This window comes from Equus quagga, chromosome 9 (genome assembly GCF_021613505.1).
Source record: "Equus quagga isolate Etosha38 chromosome 9, UCLA_HA_Equagga_1.0, whole genome shotgun sequence".
Lineage (NCBI taxonomy): Eukaryota > Metazoa > Chordata > Mammalia > Perissodactyla > Equidae > Equus > Equus quagga.
The window spans coordinates 8,865,750-8,877,903 of record NC_060275.1 but is presented as its reverse complement, the minus strand read 5'-3'; the positions used below and the strand labels follow the sequence as shown (position 1 = coordinate 8,877,903).

The following is a 12,154-nucleotide window of genomic DNA, read 5'->3' as shown; positions in this document are numbered from 1 at the left end:
GGAGATACTATAAAATTTAACCTTTCCCCATGAAAAGCCTGATGGATTGTAATATTTATGAATCTCCTTGTTTCCAAATATTCAAGGGTAATACTTAGTTCCATGTTCCCTTCTTTCTTTTGACCCAACCTTCAAACCCATAACTTCTAAAGTAGTGGGATGGATAGAGGGGATTAAGTGTGTTCAGCAATCAGCTAGCAACTAAAACTTACAAGAACTCTTCCTTGAAAAAAGGAGTTGACGTCCAATAGACGTTTCTCAAATTTCTTCTAACTAAGCAACTAATATACAAAAGATGCATTTTATATTATGCAATCACAATGCACTGAATGTTCACTATGTTCTAGATACACAAAATTATTTAATACATAAATTCCAAAAGCCTGTTCAAAGAAAAATTTTGATTTGTTATAAGGGAAACTTAGCTGAGCAGATATGTCTGTTTTTCAGCCTGGTTCTCCCTTAAAACCAGTTTTCCATCTGTCTTGTTACAAGATGGAAATTAGCAATGAACTGGCTGGAGAGCTCATCATCCTTTTGTTTTCTGTTTATTTTCTTCTACTCACTAGATGTTGTTCTGCTTCATGTCAGAAACCTCATCTCTGATCCTCTGCTTCCTGCTGCAGCTACATGCTCCACCTACCTCCACCTGCCAGGCTCAAGCTAATTGCTATACTTGGATTAGCTTCTTCCCTCAACTAGATCTATTTAAAACCTCCCTGGCTGAGAAAGGAACGTTTCTGTCCTTCTCAGGGATGATGACCCGTTCAATCTCCTGCACATCGCCTGGGGTCTCCCTATCCCTCAGGACCATTTCTCCCGAGTGTAACTACCCTTTCTCACCAGACCTTGTCCAGTCCAATTTGACCAAAACCTTGTTTTGTAGCCCCTGGAGACTGTTTTTGTGGTTGGGACCTAAACCCTGTGTCCCAGGCCTTTTGGGGCATGGTCTGTTCCTTTGGACTTCTTAATCCAGCACTCAAGTAAAATGCCCTTGTAAATGCAGATTCAATAATAATAAGTATCTTTGCTGGATGGAACAATTACTTTAATAAATATTCCACCTCGTTATTGCTTTTGGCCATTTAAAATAAAATTCTTTTCTCATATATCAGCCCTTCCTCAAATCTAAATTTTGCCAAAATATGATTTCATAGGCAGTGTGTTTAGGATTCTTTTTCACTCCAGAATTCTATAGTTTATATGTATGAATACATTTTAATCTAATATAGTTTTTACATAATATTTTAAACAATGTATTTCTTCACAAGACTTCATATTAGTAGAATTTGTATTCATGTTTCAGGGTATTATTATCATTGTTTCGACAACTAGTTTCTTTTCTAATTCTTTTCAGTCCTTTTGGAAATGTATTGTTTAGTGCTACTTAATAATTTTTATTGTTATTGTTGATTATCTTAAAAGAGAATAGTTGGAATGGACATATCTTGGTGAATTGTAAACTATCTTTCAGACATTTCCTTTCTTTCCATGCTTCTCTCCCTTCTTTTGTTCCATCTGGCGTGAAAACTGTCTCTTGCAAAATCAGTCATGAATCAATTGAGATGGGATTAATTTATTTGAGCAGAGATGAGAGAACGCTTTTGAATAAATTGTGCTGGTTTGTTCTACTGGAACATAGCATCACTTTTCAAAAGCATTCCTCGTGGTTTCTCTAATGCCATGACTTCCTTGGCAATATTCTAAAATGAGTTTCACAAATCAACAGTTCTTTCAAAATGTGGTCCCCAGAGCAGAAGCACCAACATTCCCTGGGAACAACCAGAAATTTAAATTACCCGGCTCCAGCACAGACCTTCTGTGTCAGAAAGGATAAGGGTAGAGGATGCCCAGCAATCGGTGTTGAAACAAGCCTTCCAGGTCATTTCAATACTCGCTAAAGCTTGAAAACCAGATCCCTAGGCAGTAAAACCCAAATGTTTCTTAAATAAGAAAGCAATGTGATTAGAGAGTGATTTAAAATGCCTACCTGATGTCACAAAGGTAACATTTTAAAAAGTCCTTTTAGTGGAGCCAATTTTAACTATGCCATATTGAAATGGTCTTTCCAGTGGAAACCATAACAAATTTTAGTAAACTAACGTGTTTTATATTACTAAGGGCATAAAATAATTTATGCATAGCAAATTCAAAAATCTTCCTTCCATTATAATAGGATTCAAAGAAGTATAACTTACTGTATAACCTGACTTGCTGCCCTCATCTCTATGTGCCTAGTTTCCTGCTGGGTTAAATAAGTGTACATTTTAATTGAATCTCAAATCCCTGGAAATTAACCATAGATGAAGTTAGATTTTGAATATTTAAAAATTGAAAATAAATTTTCTTAGGATAATTCTTTTCATAAGATGCAAGAAATAGCATGAAAAGGAAGATGGGAGCCTTCTAAACCAAAACAAGAAAGGGTTGACTTGAGTTGCTAGGTAACGAAGTTGTGAAGACTGGGACAGTAGAAGGCAAGCAGGAGGGAAGGGACATCACAGACTATGTCCCCTGCTTTTTATTGCCTGGAGCTGGCCCTGGAAGGACTCCTTTGGGACAAATTATCCGATCACTCTATATCATGTGAATCTTATGAAATTCACTTATTCATGATTTCCCTGCTTTCTCCAATGTCCATTGTGACGATTGTACTCTTTCTTTTTTTATTTTGTAATAAGAAATGTATTGCTTATTAAGACAAACAAGTGCAAAACTGTGTGAGAGGTTCTATACTGGAAGTCCATCTGCCAAGACTGTTCTCTGAACAATGCCATGCTCATTTCTATCTTGATGCGCTTTTTTTCTTAATTTTTTTCAATTGAGGTAACATTTGTTTATAACATTATATAAATTTCAAGTGTACATACACTTTACTTCTGTACAGACTACATCACGTTCACACCAAAAGACAATTACCATCCTCCCTCCCCCCTTCCCTCTGCTAACCACCAATCTAATCTCTGTATCTGTGTGTTTGTTTGTTTGTTTGTTGTTGCTGTCATTGTTTTTATCTTCTGCTTATCAGTGAAATCGTACTGTATTTGACTTTATCTGGCTGACTTATTTCTATTTCGCTTAGTGTAATACCCTTGAGGTCAAATGGCAAATTTTCATCTTTTTTTATAGCTGAAGTATTATCCCAGTGTGTACGTATACCACATCTTCTTTATCCACTCATCCATTGATGGGCACTGAGGTTGTTTCCAAGCCTTAGCTATTGTGAATAATGCTGCAATGAACTTAGGGGTGCAAATATCTTTTTGCATTCATGTTTTTGTATTCTTTAGATAAATACCCATCAGTGGAATAGCTGGATCATATGGTAGTTCTATTCTTAATTTTTTGAGGAATCTCCATACTGTTTTCCATAGTGGCTCCACCAGTTTACATTCCCACCAGCAGTATATGACAGTTCCCTTTTCTCTCCATCTTCTCCAGCACTTATTTCTTGTCTTTTTAATAATAGCTATTCTTATGGGTATGAGGTGAGATTTCATTGTAGTTTTGATTTGCATTCCCTAATAATTAGTGATGTTGAACATCTTGTCATGTGCCTCTTCGCCATCTGTATATCTTCTTGGGAAAAATGTCTGTTCATATCCTCTGCCCATTTTTTGATTGGGTTGTGTTTTTTTGTTGTTGAGTTGTATGAGTTCATTATATATTTTGTAAATTGACTCCTTATCAGATATATGGTTTGAAAATATCTTCTCCCAATTGTTAGGTTGTCTTCATTTTGTTCATAGTTTCCTTTGCTGTGCTGAAGCTTTTTAATTTGATATAGTCCTATTTGTTTATTATTTATTTTGTTTTGCTTGCCTGGTGAGACATGGTATTCAAAAACATGCTGCTAAGACCAATGTCAGAGAGCATACTGCTTACGTTTTCTTCTAGAAGTTTTATGGTTTCAGGTCTTTCATTCAAGTCTTTAATTCCTTTGGGGTTAATTTTTGTATATGTTGTAAGATGCTATTCTACTTTCATTCTTTTGCTGTCCAGTCCTCCCAACACCATTTACTGAAGAGACTCTCCTTTCTCTATTGTATGTTCTTGGCTCCCTTGTGGAAAATTAGCTGTCCATAGATGTGTGGATTTATTTCTGGGCTCTTGATTCTGTTCCATTGATCTATATGTCTGTTTTTGTGCCAGTACCATGCTGTTTTGATTACCATAACTTTGTAGTATATTTTTAAATCAGGGAGTGTGATACCTCCAGCTTTGTTCTTTTTTCTCAGTATTCCTTTGGCTATTTGGGGTCTTTTGTTGTTCCATACAAATTTTAGGATTCTTTGTTCTATTTCTGTGAAAATGTCATTGGGACTTTCATAGGGATTGCACTGAATCTGTAGATTGCTTTAGGAAATATGGACGTTTTAACTATGTTAATTCTTCCAATCCAAGAGCGCAGCATATCTTTCCATTTCTTTGTGTCTTCTTTGATTTCTTTCAACAACGTTTTATAGTTTTCAGTGAACAGGTCTTTCACCTTTTTGGTTAAATTTATTCCAAGGTATTTTATTCTTTTTGTCATTATTGTAAATGAGATTGTATTCTTAATTTCTTCTTCCGCTATTTTGTTGTTAGTGTACAGAAATGCAACTAAGTTTTTATGTTGTTTTTTTTTCTTTTTAAGGAAGATTAGCCCTGAGCTAACTCCTGCCAATCCTTCTCTTTTTGCTGAGGAAGACTGGCCCTAGCTAACATCTGTGCCCATCTTCCTCTACTTCATATGTGGGACGCCTACCACAGTATGACTTGCCAAGTGGTGACATGTCCACACCCAGGTTCTGAACCGGCACACCCCGGGCCACTGAAGTGGAACGTGTGAACTTAACCACTGTGCCACTAGGCTGGCCCCTATGTTGATTTCTTTTATCCTGCAACTTTACTGTATTCATTTGTTATTTCTAATAGTTTCTTAGTGAATTCTTTAGGGTTTTCTATGTATAGAATCATGTCATCCACAAACAGTGAGTTTTACTTCTTCCTTTCCAATTTGGATCCCTTCTATTTATTTTTCTTGCCTGATTGCTCTGGCTAGGACTTCCAATACTCTGTTAAATAAGAGTGGAGAAAGTGAGCATGTTTGTCTTCTTCCTGTTCTTAAAAGGATAGCTTTTAGTTTTCATCATTGAGTATAATATTAGCTGTGGGTTTGTCATATATGGCCTTTATTATGTTGAGGCACTTTCCTTCTATACCCATTTTATTCAGAGTTTTTATTATAAATGCATGCTATATCTTGTCAAATGCTTTCTCTGCATCTACTGAGATGATCATTCTTTCTTATTTATTATTACCAGGTTTTATCTGCTACCATTAGAGCACACAGACATTTCAGTGAAAATGGAATGGTTCTTCTGGGTCTTCTGTAGTACTCTGTAGGTTATATGTAATGTTTCATGTACCATTCATTTGAAGGATACTCACTGTCAGGATTCGTTTTTTACATGTTCTTTTTCCCAAATATCTAACTATGGATGTGAATTTCAAGGGTCGATGTAGCCTTAAGCAACAGTAAGATTGGTTAATGATGTTTATTAATTTCAGGGTTTTGGAAGAAGTGTTATTTCTTGGCATTTTGGCAATTACTCTTGAGTTACCATCTTCAGACTCTGGAATTGATGGAAAGGAAAGAATTTAGAGAAGTGTTTTCCTTTCCACTTTTATCATGATAATATTTTCCCTCTGCACAACAGATGCCACTGACGTATTATTAGTTGCAAATGTAAAAGCTGAACTTCATCAAAAGGGTCTTGATCAAAGAAAAGAAGATTGCTATTCAGGTGTTATCTATATTTCTGAGTCACTCTGTTGGGTACGAGTTTCATTTGTATTTTTCTATGAGATCATGTCCCTTTAATTTACTACTTGTAATCCCATTAGAGTGGGAATTGTGATGGGAATATGAGTGATGAATTTAATGCTAAAACTTGATACTTTACTTGCCTGCACAATGGAGTTTTAGGTTTATGGAATATGTGTATAGATAGGTAGATATAGAAACAGATATAGATATGGGCTTTTTTATTGCAGACAGTTAATGGGGCAATGTTCTTTCTTCATAGAATTTATCTCATTTTGCTTTTTTTCTTTAGAAAATGAATGTGAAATCTATATATGTATCAGTTTCATGGGTCTATAATGCAAGTAGAAAATTGAATCATTATGTTAATTTTGGTCCAAAAATATCTAGACAGTTGAATATAAATATTGTCCACATAGTTACTAAATTTCAAGCTGTCATGCTTAAGTTAAATTTAACCCATTTGGAATCTGAATATTGGCTTTTTTGTCATCAGCATATCTGTACTTTACAAAATACCTGTCATAGGAAAGATTCTTTTTATTATACAGACAATTCCAGCTCAGTACCCGCAAACATACAGTGTTTAAGATCATGGCATTATGGTGGATGATAACACATTTCTAAATATATCAATCCTTTTCCAACAGCAGCTATACCAATATGGCCCCCAAAATAATTAATTCAACTGCCTTTAAAGCACTATTCACAATTAAATTCAAACTCACAAAAATATATCTGCCAGTAATTCTTAAACTTTTAGTTATCAGGACTCATTTATTTTGTAATTCTTCTATTCTCGCAGGCCTTATTCATCAGGGGATATATTTATTTCATTCATACAGTTAACCAATATTTATTGATCACTTCCTATAAATCAAAATATGGTGATGGGAAGTAGTGATATTTTATAGGACACTTTATAGGTCATACAAAATTCTTTACTTTCTGGAACTTATGAGCTAACTTTCTTTTCAAAATAAAGTGCATGTAATACATTTACATGGGGATCGAGGGCTGCAGAATTTTGTGGTAGCCTTTGAGATACACAGACGTTATAAAGAGAGGTTTGGAATGCTTGCCTAATAGTCAGATTTTCAACAATAAAATATCCAGGGATGAAAGCAGTTATATATTTTTGTTTCGCTTACCAAAACAATGTCTGAAGTTCTGCAGAAGGCGGTAGTGAAGATCTGCAATTATCATGCTGAATTTGACCATGAATATAGTGTGTTTTAAGAGTCAGTCTCAGTGTGCGTTGAATGCTGCACACCACAAAGGTCAGATTGAGTAAATTCTTGCTTAAATTCAGTAAGACATTCAGGAATTGTATCTCTGATATCCACTTTAGATTGTGTAAAGGAGCAGACAGTGAGCACCATTTGGGCAGAGACCCCACTTAGCTTTTCACCCTGATGGTTCCACTGTGCAATTTAACCATTTCATCCCATCACATAGAATGCTTGCAACAAAAAGTTGTAGAATGAGTGGATGAATTAATGATTGAAAATGTTTTCATTAATATTTCATACACCAAATGGAAAAAGATAGCATTTTGCAGTGTATATTGATGTCACCAAGGGACATGATAATGCTTTCTGAAGGCTATAGAAAGGTATACAAATAAATTACAATGCTGCCATAAAGAGTCACACCTCTTTTCACTTAATTTTCTCCATTCTTTGTTTCTTTACAGAGCGATTCAATGTGTATCTGATGCCTACACCAAATCTGGATATTTATGGCGAATGCACAATGCAGATCACTCATGAGAATATCTATCTCTGGGATATCCACAATGCCAAGGTCAAACTGGTGATGTGGCCTCTCAGCTCACTGAGGAGATATGGGCGGGACTCAACGTGGTTCACGTTTGAGTCAGGAAGGTAAGCTCGAAGGGCAGCAACCAGGGGTGGGAGGTGAGGGACAGACTCCTGAAGGAAAATTTCTGTCCCCTGGTGCCCAGGGTGACCATTGTTTTTATAAAGGGTAGGAATCACAAAATACATAATTTCTTCAAATTCTTGTTGATAATCTGAATAAAACTGTGTTAATGCTATGGCAGGTTAATTACCCCATTCAAAATAATTCCCGTGTCTTACACTGGCATCAAACTAGTTTTATAATTATTTTAATCCTGCAATATATTTTGCAATATTATTACAGTACTGTATTTTTGGTGTATCTTACTATATTTTTGGTGCAATAGGATTCCCATAAAATTCATCATGTCCTTGCTGGCATTATTTTTGTGACTATTTTATAAGCAAACAATATTGAAAGGAGTTTTCCATAAAATTGTTTAAATATTACTTTTTAGGTTTGAGAAGTTATCCAGATGTTTATATTAATAACATTAGCTAAGTATAAATATTAATTCAGAACGACTGAAGAAATGTTGGCAAATTCATAAATTATGAAATGTGTAACTCAGATTTTAAACTTAGTCTGTCAGGGCAAATGCATTGGTTTCTTGATCACAGCGTATGGTTGGAATCCATAAATGTCTGAAATGAATGCTTGCTTCATAGCCATTATTCACAGACATGGGTTTAGACATGAGCTTCAACCAACTAAATAAATGTCATTATGCTATGACCCCTTTGTGATATTGTTCATGCATCCAAGACAAGACTTAGGTTTGGAAATTCCATATAAGAGATATTTAATGCATCAGTCTTCACACTGGGGTCGTGATTTATCACATGCTCAAAATGAATCTGTGGCATTATAAGGTAATTGTGGTGAAGTCACTACGTGACTGGATAGGCAAATTATGATATAGTTGTACAACAATACTACCTACCAATGACACACACATGGCTGAATCTCAGAAACATTATTCTAAGCAATATGTATGATTCCATTTGTAGAAAACTCTACAACAGGCAAAACTAATCTATAGTGACAGAAAGCAAATCAATGGTTCCTTGGGGTTAGGGATTGGTAAAGAATGAACCTCAAAGGGGCACAAAGGAACTTGGGGGTTGATAAAAATGTTCTATTTTTTGACATTTGTCAAAAACCATGGAACTCTTTACTAAATATTGTGGGGTATTATTGTATCCAAATTATACCCTAATGTTTTTAATGTGAAAAAAAAATGTGGGGAAAGAAAGTAGAAGGGGATTTTTATTCTTATTTTATGTACTTTCATACTGTTGGGATGTTTGGCAATGAGCATTTGTTAACTTTACAATAAAACACTTCCTCTGGAAGGAATGGAGCCAAGGAGGCAGAGAGAGCCCCAAGCATTCTCTAGATAGGGCGTCTTGAAACTGCAGGCTACATCCAGGCCTTTATTCCTAGATGAGTACAATAAGGTCAGAAATCTATTTTCATAACCTGGGCAGGATTTGCACTTTTTACATTTTCTTTGTAAATCTCCATTTTTCCTTAATATTGAGATTTTTAATAGCTTATATTGTCTGATTGAAAAGTTAACACAAACTTTTGAGGGAGAAGTTGCAAAGAAAAGCTTAAAGTCACTCATAATTTCTCCATCTTGAGAAAAATCAAGATTTTTAATATTTTGCTGTACTTTATTCCAATATATTTTCACTTAATATTATATTGAGAAGTAATCTGAGTCCTTTAAAAACAAGATTCTAATGGTTATGTGGTATCTGAACATATGGCTATGTCATCGTTAATTTAGCATTAAGATGTTTCCAAAATGAGCTTTTATAAATAAAGCCACACTGACCATCTGTGAAAAGATGTGCAAGCCTCTGATTATTTTCTTAACGGAGCCTTTTTAAAGAAGAATTACTGGGTCAAAGGATGTGAACATCTTCAAGGTTCTTCACAATATAGCAAATTGCTTTCAAGGAAAGTAATATCAATTCATACATGCTCTAATGATGCAAGGAGAGTGCTCTTCTTGACCTCATAACCACAAGCATTAAAATGATGATTTAAGATGTTTCTATTTTGAGAGAGGAGTGGATATCTTATTTTTTTCTTTCTCTTCCATTTGTTTCTTTATCTTTGTGATTGAAGGTTTGGCCTTGTGCATACTGTTTATTTTTATTTGTTTCCTTCTCTGAATTTTGGATACTCTTTGCCCTTTAATAATTGGGATATTGACCATTTTTCTGTGCATCTATTTGTAAATTCCTGATGATCTCACTCTTGTTAAAGGGAGCCAAGGGCAGAAGGTTTTGTCCATGCTTGATCCAGAGCACTAAAAGCAGGACATTGTGTTATGTGGGTCAGGACTGGGGAAGGGGAGAGGGAGTTCAGGGGAGGGGGAGGGCATGGCTGATGAGATAAGGGACAATTTAAAGGACAAATTGGCAGGTGACGCCTGGCTAGTCAAACTAGCAAACACTGAGCTGAAGATCTACATTTTCTGGGTTTTATTTGAGTCACTCTTTGCACAGGTCATATCATTTGGTAGCAATTTTTAGTCATTTATTTATATTACTACATATACTAGAAAGTAATAAATTGCATATGTTGAAATACTCTTTTTTTTGCTGACAGGCTTTTTTCAAAATGCATTGTTAAATTCTACTGTACCAATAAAATATAGAAACAAACAATAAGAATGGATCTAGATGATCTTTTCTGGAGGGACATACCTCGTACATCCTTAGAATTATAAGCATGCTCCATAAGCCTCAAGGAGCTCATGCGGAGTGTGAGGATGGATGGAGAAAACTGACCAGGAAGCTTGAGTGAGAATCGTCCTCAGTGGGCGTGGTGTTGAGTTGAATTCATAGTCTCATGCCAGCTTAGAGCAATTGCATTTTTACCATAACAACTTTAAGAGTAAAAAACACCCAATTTGCTATGCAATCTCATTTTATCAAAAAGTCAAAAAAGATATCCAGACCTGTAGGGGCTGTCATAGGATTCGTGATTATGTGCAATTTTATTCTATGAAAGACAAAACTACTTTTTTAACTGCTGATGTGGCATTTTCACTTCATGTAAGCACATAAATATTGTAAGCAAAAATCAGAATGAGTGCAAGTGCCTGCACAACAAAATTCAAGTGAACCCCAAATCCTTTTTTTATAAAATTATCATTCAAAATATAATCTCTTTATTCAGCACAATGCTTAATATAAGAAAATTGGTGCTAAAACATATGTCTTATTAACTGTGATAATATTGTCTCTATTTAGAAGCCTGATAAAAATCTGGTTATAGATTATTAACAATTGTTTAACAATTAAACAATATGTAAATATTGCAATACAGTTCCTCTGGGAAGATGGTTAATGGAAGCAAATGCTATATGTGCTATAATCAAGGCTTCTGTGTTGTCATAGGTAGGCTTAATTTATCCCTGAAGCTTTTTTGATCAATAATGCAGAGAGAAATCCTTCCTCTTTTTAATGCATGACCAATTAGTTAAAAGCAAAGGTAAGGCAGAGAGTTCTTAAATGTAATACCAAAGCACGATACCCCCAAAATTAATTGGATTGTATCAAAATTAAAAACTTACCTCTGCAAAAGAGACTTTTAGGGAATAAAAAGACAAGACATAGATCTGGAGAAAATATTTGGAAGTCACATTTTTCACAAAGCAGTTGTATCCAAAATATATAAAGAACCTTAAAACTCAACAATAAGAAAAAATACAACCCAATTTGAAAAACAGGCAAAAGATTTGAGCAGGCACTTCACCAAAAAAGATATTTGATTGACTGATAATCACATCAAATGATGTCAGTCATTATAGAAATGCAAATTAAAGCCAAAATGAGATACAACTCTATATCTATTATAATGGCTAAAATCAAAGAGAAAAATCTGACAATACCAAGTGCTGACAGGGATGCACAGCAAATGAAACTCTCATATAATGTTGGTGAGAATTCAAAATAGTATAGCCATTTTGGACAGTAATTTTGGCATTTTTTAAAATAAACTTAAACATACACTTAACATATGACCAAGCAATCGAGCTTACAGATATTTCCTCGTGAAAAATAAAAATATATATTCGTATCAAAATCTGTACATGAATTTTAATAGCCATTTTATTTATCTTTGCCAAAAACTGGACAAACCAAATGTCCTTCACTGAATGGATAAAGAAACTGATAAATCCATAGAGTGCTACTCAGCGATAAAAGGAGCCAACAGCTGATACACACAAAACGATATATCACGAGTGCATTGTTCTAAGTGAGAGAAGCCAGATTCAAGACAACATGCTCTATGATATCATTTACATGAACAAAAGATAGAAAAGAGACCAGTGATTGACAGAGGGTAGGGTGTGGAGAGGGATTGACTACAAAGTAACAACATAAAGGAACTTTTGGGGATGATGGAACTGTTCTTTATCTTGCTTGTGGTGGTGGATATGCAATTCTATACAGTTGC

The 12,154-nt window shown here is 34.9% G+C and overlaps 1 protein-coding gene across 1 annotated transcript in view; it reads left to right on the top strand.

Annotated features, from left to right (window-relative positions):
* The window catches only part of DOK6 (docking protein 6), a 400,855-nt gene that overhangs the window by 244,328 nt on the left and 144,373 nt on the right, over positions 1-12,154 (top strand). Inside the window, exon 5 of the mRNA XM_046672318.1 lies at positions 7,506-7,695. Coding sequence (XP_046528274.1) covers positions 7,506-7,695 — 190 coding nt within the window. The remainder of the gene's footprint in view (positions 1-7,505; positions 7,696-12,154) is intronic.